The sequence below is a fragment of the Gymnoscopelus braueri genome, assembly GCF_963280865.1.
Source record: "Gymnoscopelus braueri genome assembly, chromosome: 6".
Classification (NCBI taxonomy): domain Eukaryota; kingdom Metazoa; phylum Chordata; class Actinopteri; order Myctophiformes; family Myctophidae; genus Gymnoscopelus; species Gymnoscopelus braueri.
This window is the reverse complement of record NC_137607.1, coordinates 23,315,444-23,331,777: the sequence shown is the minus strand read 5'-3', so window position 1 is coordinate 23,331,777 and position 16,334 is coordinate 23,315,444. Positions and strand designations below refer to the sequence as shown.

Sequence of the window (16,334 nt, the reverse complement as noted above, 5' to 3'; positions counted from 1 at the left end):
TAGCCCCTCCCCTCCCCTATCCTTTCCTTTGGGGGGGGCGGAGCAGAGGCGATGATTGACAGGCAAAATCCCTCAACAGCGACACCCGCAGGCAAAGATTTATTTTTTCATTGCAGTTGAAAAGGCTTTAGAAATGTGAGAGAAAAACACCTGCCATGGATCAATGGAGTGGATTTTTTTGTAAAAACTTTTTATTCACGTTTGAAGGACCATGACAAAGACTTTTAATGTGTGGTAAAACTGAACGTCATGAAACTCTTGAGAACTCTTGAGAGCGTGAAATGAAACCAAATGGACCCATTAGGGTCCATTTGGTTTCATTTTACACTCTCAAGAGTTAAAGATCTATATGTGGTCCATTTGGTTACCAACTCTCCATCATTTAGCTGGGGACCACCTGGAACCCCCTCAAGGGCCACCGGTGGTCCCCGGACCACTGGCTGGGAACCACTGACGTAGGTGACCATCAACAAAACTAACCAAACTGTTCTAGGGATTCAGCAGTGCAGGTGACCCTGAAATGGACATTTTATGGGTGTGTTCATGAGGGGATGTGTGAAAAGACAAATTATTTTGTTGCCCAGCGTTTTAAAAGGGACAATCCTGCACTGAACCTTAAATGGCTTGGCTTGGCTGTTTTATAAACGACTTGATTCGATTGCAGGGCTTTTTCAGCTCTTTGCTCGCAAGGACAGAGTAACACTTCTACTGAGTTTACCCTCTCTTCCCTCGCTGTTTAGGAGTCTAGTCGCCTGCCAGCAGCCCGGGACTGTGTCCAAACAAATCATGACGATATTAGCTAGATCCTTATTTATGAGTCCCCTCTGCTCACTCTTTCTTCTCTCTCTCTCTCTCTCTCTCACACACACACACACACACACACACACACACACACACACACACACACACACACACACACACACACACACACACACAAAACACACTCTCTCTCTCTTCTCCCTTCTGCTCAGTCCTATTACATATGCATCCATCCTTCCCACTCCACACATTTCCAATCTTCCCCGGTTAGCTACAACAAACATTACATTTACATATTGATTTCGTAGTTTTAGTCAATGTAAATATGCTGTCATTACAGTAAATTTGAGCTTCTGTTAACATAAGCTCGTCCAGATCTGTGCAGATTAAGGCGGTGATTGCATAATTAATGTGTGCGCTACATATTAATTCCCCCGTCCCTCTCTCTCTCCCTCTTCCTCCTCTTCCTCCTCTCCTTGGGTTCTGAGCCCTGATTAAGTGCCCGCCTCGGCCTTTAAGCCCCCCATTGATATTCAGCCACACAGACCCAGCGTTTGCTCAAAACGCTACTTAACCTCACAGCTTATTGTAAATGAAGCTTCCAAAAGTTGATTCTTACCCCCCACCTTCTCTCTCTCTTTCTCTCTCTGTCTCTCCCTCTCCCTCTCTCTCACTCTCTGTGAAGCACACAAAGTGTCTGAGTTTGTGTTGTTTGCATCCTCTCCATCACCAACTCTACGGAGCAAATGAAGTTACCAGTCCAGAAATTCAGATCTTGAGTTTGTAATGCATGACGTCCCAAGTCCATCCACCACGATGCTGTTGAGTACTGGTCTGTCAATAAACAGTGGGCAGTACTGCTTTGGCTCGCGATTGGTTCCTGATTGGTGCCGTGAATGGGAACAGTTTTGCCTTCTTTTTGGTTTGTTGTTTTTGTAAGGTATTTTCATTTTTCACCATAAAAAAGGTGATGTTGGTAGTTTGGTTTGGTTTGGTTTGGTTTAGCCAGGTTGTCTGGTGTGTTTCCCCAACATTATGCACCTCACAACTGCCAGGTATCTTTGCAGTTGCAGCCAGACCTCCATTTAAGACCTGGAACGCATCTGTGTCACTTTAGATTTCTTTGGCTATTCAAAAATAGCAGATCTACAAGCTCATAGCGCGGCACCGAGTGCCGCGCTATGAGCTTGTAGATCTGCTATTTTTGAAAAATCTTGAAAAAATATATTTTTAGATTTTTTTTTTCAAAAAACTGTTAGGATTTAGAAAACCTTTTTAAGAATCGCCTCAGGTCTTAATATGGGTTAGACTCCATGCTGTTACTGTGCCAAAGCTGTGGTGGCCCACTTTGCTTGGCGGAGCTGTAGTTACGCAGGCTTGTCAGGGCACAGCCCGGTGGAGTGGCCCTGCTAGCCCCCCAGAGGAACCACAGCAGTCAGCCACCTCACTCTCACTCAGCAGGACTTCGCTCACTGACTAGTCTGAACTTGCTTCACACCTGACTCCAAAGCTGTTAGTGAACATGTTTGTGTTTTTTTTTGTTTTCCTTCTTTTTCCCTCCTTTGTTTCTCTTGTGTCACTTCTTTATTTGGTGCTGTGTGCTTCTTCTCCCTCTTTCCTTTGCTGTGCAACCTTCCCTTTTTTTAATCTATCTATTCCTCTACTTCTAGTGCTCTTCAAGAGTCTTTAAACCAGAACTTCCTGCTGGTGATCAGCCATCGTGAGGCCCAGAGAGAATACAGCCTCAACTTTCCTGGCTCCAGAACCATACAGGAGGTCGGTTGAATGCAGAAACACTCACACTCTCTCTCTCTCTCTCACACACACACACACACACACACACACACACACACACACACACACACACACACACACACACACACACACACTACTGTATGACTACTTTCCTATAATACAGTTTTGATTCCATGTGCAGGACTCATTGCTAGTCTGTCTCAGACATCAATTCATTATTCATCAAAAAAGTGATGACATTTCAGAACACATAATTACTCTCACAGCTGTGGACTGCCCCCCGGACCCCCACCACCCACCCACCCACCCACCCAGCGTCTCTCTTTCAACAGTCTCCACAGTCAGAGAGGCGGTATAAATGACTGCCCACTATTTGATCTGGGCGTGTGGAGGCGAGCAGTGGTGGGTGGGTTGGTGGGGGGGCTGAGAGTCCATTCATTTTCTCTATCTTAAACTAAACAGTGGATTTGGTTGCAGATGAAATATTCATAGTTATTCAAACTGGGCAGAGTGTGAATGCACGCTTCCTTCCTCGCCATCATTTACTGCACAAAGCTGCAGCTGCACAGTTAAAGAGCCTGTGTGTGTGCGCATGTGCGCACAAAATGTGTCATCATCTCTAGCTCATCTCAACATTGATCCTAAGTTTCACATTAAGCCAAACAAGTCGGTGTGTCCCGTTCTCTCCTCTTTTCTTCTACAGAATTGTCAAAATGGAGTACTTTGAAAGGGATTTTTGAAAGAATAAAATAAATGGCTTCAACAAAGTAGTCTAGTTCAGGGGTTTCCCCATACGTTTCCATGCTTAGGAGGACCACCAAATATTACACCCCATATAGAGGCACCCTTATTGTGAAGTGGCAAAAAATAGATAATGGCTGATCTACAGGCTCGCAAGGCATTGCAGCGTGACGCTCATTTTCACAATAATGACTAGGGGGCACAACAATCTTGGAATAATTTTAATTAAAATGTATTTATATATATTTTCCCTCTATATTTCCCCCCCCCCTGGAGATGGCCTGCACTTTGAAAACCACTGGTCTAGTCTCACTCTGTTCCTTCACATCCTCTTGCTGCTGGACTTGATGAAAACCATCTATTGCAATGATATTGCATTGCATTTGGCAGTGTGGCTCTGGTCTAAAACAATCTGCGCAAGCAGACACAGACTCTTGAGATCACAAACTCCCACGAAGAAGAGTCTAAATACAGTATACACAGTTTTTACATGGACATGATAATCATAGACATACGAGCCCCTCATAGAGCAGAACCCATACATTTTAAAGAACATGATACAATACATATGAACCTGCATTGAATGCCATGCTGATATAGTAACACCTTAACCCATTAGGACCTGAAGCTGATTCTACAAATGTCAATCCCAACAGTATTCTGAAAAAACTTATGTTTCTATATCAGTGGTTCTCACACTTTTTCATGTGAAGGACCCCCAAAATTATATGTATTTGGCCGCCGACCCCCATCTAAATATTAATGTGTTCCAGGGACCCCCAGAAGTAAAGATTTGAGTTAAACATTTTCGCTTTAAAACAATATATATTCAAAGATTTGCACACATTTTCACGATAAAAAAAAAGCAGATCTACAAGCTCGTAGCGCGGCACTCGGTGCCGTGCTATGAGCTTGTAGATCTGCTATTTTATGAATAGCCAAAGTGTAAAATAATGCTTTTTTAGCTCAAATCTAAAAATGACACAGACACGTCCCAGGTCTTGGGTTAATGCTACTACAGGAGGAGACTAGGTTGGTAGAGGGGAGTTGAATGTCTGGACTTCCATTTTAAAATCCTCCTCCTCTACACGCCTGTCCTGTCTTGTCCTGTCCTGTCCTAACCCCCTGTGCAGGGAGGGAGACCTGAGCTGGCATCATTCATTATTCACAGCAGGTAGCCTGCTGCTACAGGTGAGGGGAAAAAAAACCTCCCCAGGGACTGACAGGGTAGAGAGAGAGAGAGAGATCCGCTCTCTCTTCATCATACTTTACAGACAGATGGGGCCCATCAGCATTGTGTTAATCTATAGGCAAGCTAAGATGGAAATGGTATTACTTTCTGCATTGGCATGATATCATTTTTATTCAGTTTTCTTTTCCCATGCAGATGTTTGTATGTAACAACATCCTCCAGTTATCTCCCAGTTATCAGCAATATAATTCCACTTGATGACATGGTTCACTATAGCAGTGGTTCTCAAACCTTTTCATGTCAAGGACCCCCAAATTGACACTTATTAGCCCGCGGACCCCCATTAGTAAAGATATGCCAGGGACCCCCATAAGAGAAGATTTTTATGGCTCTAGGAATGATTCTCAACCATTTTAATTTCAAGGACCCCTATTTTGACATGCATTAGGGCCACGGACCCCCATTTTAATTACATTTCTATCTCTGGGACCCCAATTGATATTGTAAAATCAATGTCAATTTAACTCTGAGAGTGTACAAATGGAACCAAATGGACCCGCTAGGGTGCATTTGGTTCCATTTGTACACTCTCAGAGTTACATACCCATAAGGGTCCATTTTGGTTCCTAACTATCCAGCATGTAGCTGGGGACCCCCTGGAACTCCCTCAAGGACCCCTCGTTTGTTGTCTTCTTCTGGAACTCCAACCCCCAGTGACCATTGCAGTAATAATAATCAGGGCTCCTAGAAGGGATTGTAATGGTGCTAATTGAACAGATTAGTGCAACCAGCGTCTGAACTAGAGGAGGCAACCCTCCCGCCCTACTTTTTTTTCTCTTCCACCTCTCACTTTTCCTTCTCTCTGTCCCTCCCTCCCTCCCTTTTCTTTTCCCTTGCCTCCTCATCTCTCTCTCTCTCTCTCTCGCTCTCCTTTGGGCAGATGGTTTTGATGAGCGCCCACTGTGAAACTTAAGTGTTTCTGCTGGGATTACAAACACTGGGGAGGGGGACCCTGTGGCGTGGGAGGGGAATGGGGGGGTGGGAGTGGGGTGTCCAGGGCCACAGAAAGGAGGTTAGAGGGGCTGGTGGCTTGATGGGGATGCCGGTAGGGGCCTTGGGGGGCTGGCGACGGGGACAATACAGGCTCAAATAGGGCCTTCATGCCGTGGTCTTTTTCCTTACGCATGCTTGTCTTTAGGCATCCCGAGGCCTCCTGTGGTGAAAATGAGGCCCAGAACTTTAACCTGCATAGATCTGGACTCTGTTCACCCTATGTTGACCACACTCTTCACATATTTTCTCTTTTGTCAGGGTGGGGTGGGGGTTTCTCTCCTTTTTTTTCCAATACTGGAATGTGTTGGAACATAATCTGTCATTATAGCATGTGTACACACCATCTGGAAACTGGTGAAAAGGTTAAGAAACTAGCAAGGGGAGCTACAGGTGCAATTGGCTGGGACGAGTAAAGTTAATAGAGCGGTGCGTGACCTCACGCATAAGAACAAGGAGTGGTTTGTGGAACGGCGAGATAAAGACGTGCAACAACGATACAAACACGAGGAGGGTTGTATTTCTTTCTCTCTTAACCCATTAAGACCTGAGGCCGATTCTACAAAATGTCTTCTAAACTGTTTTAAAAAAAGAATTGTGTTACTATGTCAGTGGTTCTCAAACTTTTTCTTGTCAAGGACCCCAAAATGTATATGTATTTGGCCACGGATCTCCATCTCAAAATATTTTGTTCCAGGGACCCCCCAGAAGCAAATATTTGAGTTACAAATGTTCGTTAAAAAATATATATATTCAAAGATTTGCACAAATGTTAACGATTTCTCAAAAATAGCAGATCTACAAGCTCGTAGCGCGGCACTCGGTGCCGCGCTATGAGCTTGTAGATCTGCTATTTTTGAATAGCCAAAGTGTAAAATAATGCTTTTCTTTTAGCTCAAATCAAGAAGTGACACAGATGCGTTCCAGGTCTCAAAGGGTTAAAAGAAGATGTGAGAGTGAAACAAATAAGCAACACCGTATTCAGCCGGCCTGCCTCCTCTTTCGCCCCCTTACTGTGTCCCTTCACAGGCGCGCATAGACCTCGCCACAGACCACCTTTCTCTCTCCGCTCTCCCCCTTTGTCTTAGCTGAGGACCGGCCGATCATCCTGCTTGTGCATATGAATAGGGGATAGAGTCCTGTCTTCTTGTTTGTCTTTGCCAAAGGCTCCTCTGGCTTTGCCTTGTGGCTCCCAGGGAACTGCACCCTCCCTCGTCACCCCCTGTTCCTTCATTCTCCATCCCTCTCTCTGTATCCCTTCTCTTTCCTCTTTCTCCCTCTCTCTCTCTCTCTCTCTCACACTCTTCCTCCTCCATCTCCCAGAGAGCCCCAGGGGCTGCTGTTGTAGACTCTTGATTGGCATTCCCAGACAAGAGCGTGGGGGTACGTTGCTGGCTAGCTCGCAGGCTAAGCTGGAGAGCAAATGTTTGCCAGGGAAGTGGAGGGGTAGAATAGGAGTGGCCGCTGGGTCCAAGGCAGTCCGTGACCAGACCAGTTGTCCTGGGGATTTTTTTTTCCTTCTCCACTCTCCCCAGGCCTGAGCCCAGACCCTGTCCCTACCCTGCAGCTGGGGGGGAAGGGGGGAGAGAGGAACCAAACGCAGATAGGACAACAGAGGAGAAAGAAGGGAGGATGGATGGATGGATGGATAGAATGAGAGGAATCAAAGAAAGGCATCTGGTGCCTAGGGGGAGATGGAGAGGGAGAAAGAGAGCTTGTGACTGTTTTAACGGCAACCTTTTCTTCTCTTTGATTTCCTTCCAGCTAGGGATTACAGGCACTTGGCATTTACAGTGATTGGATCATTAATGTTGCTGTGAGGAGTAGTGCCCAGCAGCTCGGCACCACAGCCTGCCGAGATGCTGCGGTGTATAACTGATAGGGTTATATATGCCTCATCACCACTGTAGCATCAGGGAATGGAATATTGGCCTCTTTAACGTGTATTTGTACACTTTGATTCAAATCCTTTTTAATTGCTTTTTGCGAGATTTCTAATTGAGGGATTCTTGAGGGGTTCCATAAAGCGCAAGCAGTATGTTGTTCAAATTGTGCTGGCCATGCAAAACATATTTCATGTCTGTAACCTATATTCCACTTGTTGGATACATTTATCCAAAACCTTTCAAAACATAATTGAGTAACATTGCACACATGTATAGCATGGTTGACCCAAGTGGAAATAGTACCCCTAACACTGGCACTGGTTGTTGCCGTGATCCATCCGTTAAAGGAGTGTTTTCAACCATATCTTCATATAATTGATCCTCACTATGTTCATTATAAGTTTGCCCTATTTCTGTCTACTCGCTCTGTGTCTCAGAGGTGGGCAATGGACGCTAAATGCCCCTAAAATTGCCTTTTAGGGGCAAGAGCTGTTGGCCTAAACTTATTTTTTGAAGGCACAAAGGCCAAAAGCCCGGGCAGGAAAGGCCATCAAATAAAACAATGATTTTATGTCCACGTAAATAATAATGAATTAAATCTTTTTTTAATACATAGCACAGTAAAAGAAAAAGCTGTTTATTATTCCATAAAATAATGTATTGTACTGGTATTTACAAATTAGCAATATTTGTATGAACTCCTGAGTCAAAAGTTCTTAACATGTACTAATCTGGACTAATCAGGGTCACTGGATTCATTTGAAGATGGGGACTTAGAATACAGAATGTCAACAAAACACACTGATGTAAAAAAAAAAAAAATATTGACAGGGAAAAGACAGAGGAGAAAACTGTACAATCAGCTGGGACAGTGTGCGCTGGGCATCAAGGCCCTGTGGCTTCAGGGCATGTCATTTAAAAAGGCCAAACTGAGGGGCCATGGCCTTCATTAGCGCCATGACATTCCTGCTCTGATGCCTACCAATGGCATCATCGATAGGGATTTGAAACTAATATAAACAACAACCTTTCTCTTCCTGGAAAATGTGCATGCTGAAATTGAATTGACCTAAACCTGCCGACGATGTCACTGGTAGGCAGGTTTCTGAAGTGTTCACAGCCCACCTCTGAGACGCAGAAAGAAAGAGTAGACAGAAATTCTTCTGAAGACTTGGTTGAAAATTTGCGAAATGCGCCTTTAAGCTATGCATACAGTGGCATTTTAATATCGGATGAAAACATTTAATTTTTTGCTATAAATATTTAGCCACAAATGTCCATGACAGACTTCAATAATATATTTGAAATATTGCATTTTTTGTGATTGCATTTATCAAACTTTTGATTAGTTTTTTGGCAGACAGGGGGCAGCAGCAGATAGTACTGGCCTCCACAGCCTGATTCCTATGGCCAACATACTCAACTAAGGTGTAGGAGCCATAATGAAAATATTTGCTACCTATTCGTAAACAAGAATAAAAGGTTTTGTTTTCTTACGTATACATTAAAATAGCACCAGAATTGAATACTTGCCTGGGACCTGGCATTTTGTTTTATAATGCAATTTTGGGTCATTGGTAGGATGGCTGACTTTCTACTTTTTGGTCACTTCAAGCCTCAGATACTATTATGTCAACCTCTCTGCTAAGCATACTCTGGTTTCTACAATTTCTCAAGCAAAATTACATGTAAATCTGTTGTTATATCAGCAAAATATTAAGTATTATTTGGGCTTAAATGATTGGCAGTATCGGGCTGTGTAGATTCTGGTGAGTGGGGCCCTGCCCTGCAGACTGGCTTTGGTGGGTCAGGCAGGCGGTTCCTCCACTGCCAGGTGGGCCTTTCCCTCTCTTTTGCTCTGCTCCCTCTCTCCTCCTTCTCCTCTGCCTCCCTGTCTGTCTGTCTCACCCTCGTCATGGTGGGAGTTTGTTGTTTCTCAGATGCTGCTTTAACCTCTGACTGCAGCCTTCTTCATTACTAGTGTTTATACCTCTCCTCTACCCTCTAGCCGTCAGCTGGCCGGCCGGTCAGTCAAATCCCTGTAGTCTGGCTGGTCAAACATAGATATTACACTCTGTAATAACACTGGCCACCCGGCCTGACCCCCAGCCTGCTATAGCCTGGCCATGGCTTCTCTTCATAAGGATAGTCACTCTGCAGTATGGTGGTGTGGGGATTTAGCACGGGAAGACACAAGATGGATGCTTTCCCTTATTTTTTGTCGTTTTATTAACCCATTAAGACCTGAAGCCGATTCTACAAATGTCTTCTAATTCCCAACAGTATTCTGAAAAAAAACGTATGTTTCTATATCAGTGGTGCTCAAACTTTTTCATGTCAAGGACCCCCAAATGTATATGTATTTGGCCGCGGACCCCCATCTAAGATATTTTGTTCCAGGGACCCCCAGAAGCAAAGATATGAGTTAAAATGTTTTGCTTGAAAACAATACATATTCAAAGATTTGCACACATTTTCATGATTTTTCAAAAATAGCAGATCTACAAGTTCTATAATGCTTTTAGCTCAAATCAAAACGTGACACAGATGCGTTTCAGGTCTTAATGGGTTAATGTTTTCACTCTTGATTTAACTTATATGGGAGAATAATTAAGATATAAAGTTGTTGGGAGCATGAGACTAGTACCGTAAAGAATTTGGTTGTAATCTCATGACAGAAGGAAAGATGCTAATTTTGCATTTGGATACTTTAATAATGCCATTAGGAGTTCACAGTAAAATACTCATTGTTAATTTATCCATTGTGTACAATGTAACAAAATGGACCCTTGCAGGTCCCATTTGGTTACATTTGCACACTCTCTTGAGTTAAATTATCACGGAGGATTTTAAAGTGTACATTGGCTGACATTGGCTTTGACTTTGTGTTTGTAGCGTTCTTGAAGTTTCCACCTCCATGACCAGCAGCCCTGCCATACGCCCCAAGGATACATCTCTTCCCGGTGCTGTTGTTCCAAAGACAGGATTTGACTTGTGTGTCTAGGGGAGCTTTGCTCCAACAATGGTCAGTTTTCTCAGCGTCTGTGTCCAGCCGCGCAGCAGGCCCACAGGGCAGCATTCTGCACGGGGTAATGCGCTAGAATCCGTGGCCCGCCAGCGTACTCAGACGCCGCCGGGGGCTTTGATCAGCCACAACCGGCGCACATCGGGCTGGCGGCGAGGCTTTAAACCAACGACCTTCACGAACAACTAACGCGGCGCTCGACAGGCGCTGGCTGGCCGCTAACTGTTTAAAAGCACGGAATGTTATTAAGTGGTGCAGATACAGCGACTGCGCTTGAATGGGAGAAGAGAAATACTGTTCATTTCAGAGCGTGGGGCTGTTGTTGCAGGGCATTAGCCGAGGCATCCCAAGAATGCCTATAACACTGGCCTTTTTCTCCCCTTCCCTTTTTTTCCCCCCCTTCTCATCCCTCCCTCCTTTTGACTCCACTCCTTCTTAGAACTCTCTCACTCTCATTATTCCTTGTGTTACTGATCATAGAGGGCCCGGCACATAATCCTCACTATATTTGATGGGTAGATTAAATAGATACAGGGTTATTCACGGTTTTTGATAAATCCTCTGTTTTGGTTTAAAATTTAAATTTCACTCATGAGAATGTGCTTGTTATGGCAGGCAGGGATGCACAGAAATTGTCATTGTGCACTTTTGTGCATTGTTTTGCCCTTTTGTTCTTAGTTTTATGTAGGATCTAATATCGAAATCTTTAAAATGATTGTGATTTTTTTTTGTTTGTGTGTTTTCAGGTGAAGAGAAACGTTTCAGACTTGACCAATATCCCAGTGCGGCATCAACAGTGGGAGGGATGGCCTGCATCGGCATCCGATGACTCTGTAAGACACACACACACACACACACACACACACACACACACACACACACACACACACACACACACACACACACACACACACACACACACACACACACGATAATAAGCATTAATTATGTAGCTACTTGTAAGTCATGATCTGCTATTTGGTAGAATGCAGTCATCTGTCTCGACTTTGCGAGGGAAATCTGGCCACAGCAAATGCTTGCATGTTTGCCTTGGCTTTACTAATTCTGTCTTCTTAGATGTGAAAATCTTAGTTTATAAGGAATTGAGCTCTTGCATCTAGGATCATTTTATGCTATGAAATGTTCAACCGAGGCCGAATCTTACACAGCTTATTAATTTGCTATATTTCGCGGGGGAAAGTGTAATAGTAACAGGTTCCGCGGTACCATCCGCCATGCCCAAACCATCTGTCCAAAGCAAGGAAAGTAAGATGTTGAAGCTAATTAAGACGTCAAAGAGGGGTCCCGTCCCATGTCCTCTGTCTGTGGATGTTAAAGCTCACATCATGGAGTCTCCCTGACCTCTCCCGCCCTAGGGTCACTCTCCCCAGCCATTCAACCAGGACACAGTCAAACTGATCAGAAGCAGCCCCTCATACAGAACCTTCAGGAACCCCTGACCCTTTTTGTCCCTGCCCCTCTTTGACAGCATATGTGTTCCCATGCTAATTGTATGGAAAAGGTTTATTATTCTACTTTGTGGAGCTATTGTGCACACATTTGTGTGTTAACACTGAGCTCTTTTATATATTTATTTTTTGATCTCTTTGGTTTTGAGCATTTGTTGTTTCTTTCTGTGTATTTTAGGTTGCATACTTTATTCTTTGTGGTCACTTAACAATAACCTTTTTCCCCCGTTCGCTCCGTTTTGATGGGCATTATTACTCTATTCTATGTGCCACCCATTCTCCATCATACAGATCCTCTGTCAAAAGAGAACAATGACTGCACCTGTTTTTATGATTTTAAGTAAAGCTTTTACGATTCAGCAGTGAAAGAAAATGATAACCGTTAGTGTCTTTGAAAAGGCAAAGGACAAAAGCTTGTGCATCCTTTCTGTTGACATCCGTTCTGTTTTGTTTTGGTGGGTGGGTGGGGTGTGTATCTACCTTTTACACCATAGACCTGTGATGTGGATCTACTGTGTTGCTACAGTTGTCTTTCTAGGCCTCCTCCAGTCGAGAGATCAGTAAGAGCCAGAAACCACATCACATAAAATATGACTCTGAAAATCTGCTGTAATCACACTTTGTGGGCAAGTGTGGTGCTATAACTCATTTCGGTATTGCCTGAAACTGCCATTGTGTTAACGGCACATCCACTTCCCTTTCCAGTGTGAAACCAACAGTAAAGTCATACTGGCACTTGCAGCGGAAGAGTGCTACCCACAGCCCTCGTATGAATGAACCCTCTGAAGATTTATATCCAGGATGCATATACAAAGTGACCACATTTTATGACAGATATACTATTCAGTAGCTGTTCTGAAATGTATGTTCAATACACACCACTATATACAGCTACCCTTTTATTATGGGGAATCCAAGGTAATAGAAACCACAGGCTTTCTATTACTGGAAAGTTAGAAGCCATTGTTCTCTCATTGATATTTTTTTTTAATACAAAACATTAAATATTGTTTGAAATGACCAAACCTGCCTACCGATGTTGTGCTTGTGCCTGCTAGGCAGGTTTCTGATATTTTGTTACCAATCTTACTTGTGCAGATCCATCAATGGTGATATTTCATTACAAAATAGTCGCTTGTGCTATGAGCCACCGTGGCTGATATTTTGTTAAGCGCTGAACTATCAATGCTCATATTTTGTTGCAAAAAGTTACCCACCAAGTGTACCCACCAAGGCTTTCGAAATTCAGATGGCAAATGAAAATTTGGTGACTTTTTAATTCCTGTTCTGATTATGCATCCTCAGCTACACTCCTTTTTAAAGCTGCCATAGACACGATGCCCTGGGCTCATGAATAGATCAGGGTTCATTGTGGCAGCGCAGGCTCAGTCAGCACCTGGCTAACGGGGATATGCAGTGTCTTGTGTTTCCTGGATGAGGAGATATTAAAAAAAGCACAGAGAGAGAAGTGTAATAATGGCCCCTGCTCTAGTCTAGCCCTCTTATTGAAATGTTTGAGAGTATTAACAGAGAAAAGCCCGGGCCTAGCAGGCAAGCAGAGAGGCGTGTGTCAGTGCTCAGCTCATTAGACTGCTCTCATCTCCAGGGCTTTGGTCCAATAAACATGACAGCAAGGGCCTCAGATTACATTTAGCTCGGCACACTAGCCTGCCCGCAGTCAAAATCGATTACTGCTTAGCTTTCCCTTGCCATATTATATTTTAAGCACTTACATGTAAACCCCATATACTTAACTTGGTGGTTAGGGCCAGTGGTGTAAAAAAAAGTTACTCAAATGTTTTACTTAAGTAAAAGTACCAATACTGCAATGTAGAAGTACTCTGTTACAAGTAAAAGTCCGGAATTCAAAATTTACTTGAGTAAAATTACAAAAGTATTGGTATCAAAATGTTCTTAAAGTAAAAGTACTAAGATATTTGAACGCGTCGCATCGCGACGCGTTGTCAACTTGTAGATCGGCTATTTTCAAATAGCCTATGTATAAAATAGGACTAAAGTGGTTAATGTATGTTTTATAATGTAGTAATTTATATCTGCAAAAGTAACTAGTAAGTTTTTAAATAATTGTAGTGGAGTAAAAGTACAATATTTGCCTCTGAGATGTAGTGGAGTAGAAGTAAAAGTATTGGAAATTGGAAATACTCCAGTAAAGTACAAATACCTCAACATTTTACTTAACACATTGGGTGCCAGAGGTTTATTAAAATATTATACTTTGAGTGCCAGGACTTTTTAAACATTTTGAACCTTTTTCAAGTAGTCACAAAAAAATTTCAGTGATCACCGTCCTCACGGTGATCCCCTCATTACACACATACAGGTCTCGTACAATCGGGGGGAAAAAATTTAAAACATTCGGAAATCCATTCCATAGTTGCAGCCAGTTGAAAATAGTTAAATTAACATTGTAAAAAAAAAAAGTGCACAGGAGCCGAGATACAGGTTTTTGAAGTCATAAGTTAACCAGGAGGTAGCCTCGGAAACCCAGGCTTTTTTTTTTGTTACAAAAGAAAAAAAGCCTGGGGGAGCGATGTAGGAACGATGGTCTTGGACCTTGTTATCTCCTAACCAATCAGAGTGCAGAGGGGCGTCGCTCTAAATTTGGTGACGTCAGCGTGCTCCGTGCACAGGCCGAGGGGGGGAGGGGAGGGGAGGCGGGGACATAGATTGGTGAAGCAATAGGAAGCCACGCACAAATCCAGGCGGCTGTGTTTGGGTCCGCCCTTCAAGACCATGGATTGAGCTCGTAGCCTCAGGCTAACCAGGAGGTGGATTGGAGTCTAAATCTTTTTCAAAAACCGTATATATACGGTTTTGGCACTCAACGTTAGTATGCGCAAAACCGTATATATACGGTTTTGGCACCCAATGTGTTAAGTACAGTACTTAAGTAAATGTAATTAGTCACTTTCCACCCCTGGTTAGGGCTCTATACTTGGTCCGCTCCTTTTTCCACTTTACACCAAATCTCTTCAGTGAAAATAGCTGTGTGAGCATTCATGATGATGATGATGGGGACTGCAGTTGTTTCCAGCATTGCTGGAGTGGGTGACAAGAGTTAGTGGTTTATAGTTGAGTTCACAGGCCCAGCTGGGTGCAACCTGTGCTTGCCTCTGCTGTGCAGTTTGCCACTTGGCACATCAATTATTGCAACACACTTGTGAGGTGGTGAAAGACAGGAAAAATCACTTTTTCACAACCAAGGGGTGCATGATTGTCTAATTATAGTTTACTTAATTGATTAGCGTATTTAGGCTATCTGTTCCTTCTGTTCATTGTTCATGTTATGAGAAAGAGAATATTTTAAGTGGTAGTCTCTTCTGTTCGGGCATAGTATGGTATTTTCCTGGAGAAAGGTTCTCACCTTTGAGAGAAACTAGCTTTTTTGTTTTACGTCATCCTCCCTGATACTGTCCCTTCAATGTGTTTCTTTGTGTATTGTCCCATGGTCCATTCAAGGCCATATACAAAGTTGAAATTGGATCAGGCTGGATAATACTCAAGTAGCACTGAACAATGGAACAGTTTATTCAGTGCATTGGGGTGGTATGAGGCGTTGGACTTAAGGAAGTTGAAAGTAAAAGTAAACGGCTAAGTAGAATGCAGTCTATGCTGTGGCCAGGTGATGTGATGCTTGCTTCTAGCAGAGAGTATTGTACGGTCTTGGGTCAAATCATATTTGCAGATACTGTATGTAACGAGTTCGCTTGTTGTTGCAAGCAATATGAGGAGACTTGAGTGACATCGCCCAGGTTTTTCTTCGCTCTACCAGCTACCAGCTGTGGGTTTAGGGCCTGGCTATTGGGATATAGCCCCAGGTCTTTTTGCTTCAGCTCTCTCACACACACACACAGAGAGACACGCACACAGTGTTGCCAAATGGTTACGGGGACAGCACGCTCTGCGTCTCTGTCACTCTGATATTTTCTTGGGATCTCAACCTCCTGTCACATCTTCCTAATAATATGGATGTTAGTCTTTATATTGCCATAACAAAGGTGTTATGAGGTTGACTATGAAGCCAGCAAGTGTTCCCAAATCAGTTACATTTACTTCTCCCTCCCTGCAACCCACACCACAAAGCTTTATGCAAACGAGGGTGCGATGATGCCAGTAACATAAGCATATGGCGTCTAGTGCATTTGGAGCTAGTGCTATGTACTTTCCTCTTTAAAGAAGAAAATATATAGTCTCCATTTTAGCTAAACGGCGAATACATTGTGTTGGTATTTGTATCTGAACTTGATGAGAGTTTTTCCTGTGGGTGGCTACCCATTAACTTGATCTAACATTAGCTAGCTTTGATTAATGATTAATGGTAATGATAGAGGTGGCTACACTAAACGTCATAAGAGATGATGTTTATTTAATGTCTCAGTGAGATCTCTTTTGCCAGAGAGACTACGGCTGGAATGAAATGTGGGGTTCTATTGCTA

The 16,334-nt window shown here is 43.3% G+C and overlaps 1 protein-coding gene across 1 annotated transcript in view; it reads left to right on the top strand.

Annotated features, from left to right (window-relative positions):
• The window catches only part of faf1 (Fas (TNFRSF6) associated factor 1), a 93,608-nt gene that overhangs the window by 21,406 nt on the left and 55,868 nt on the right, over nt 1-16,334 (top strand). Inside the window, exons 7-8 of the mRNA XM_080429976.1 lie at nt 2,430-2,535; nt 11,155-11,241. Of these exons, the coding sequence (XP_080286102.1) occupies nt 2,430-2,535; nt 11,155-11,241 (193 nt within the window). The remainder of the gene's footprint in view (nt 1-2,429; nt 2,536-11,154; nt 11,242-16,334) is intronic.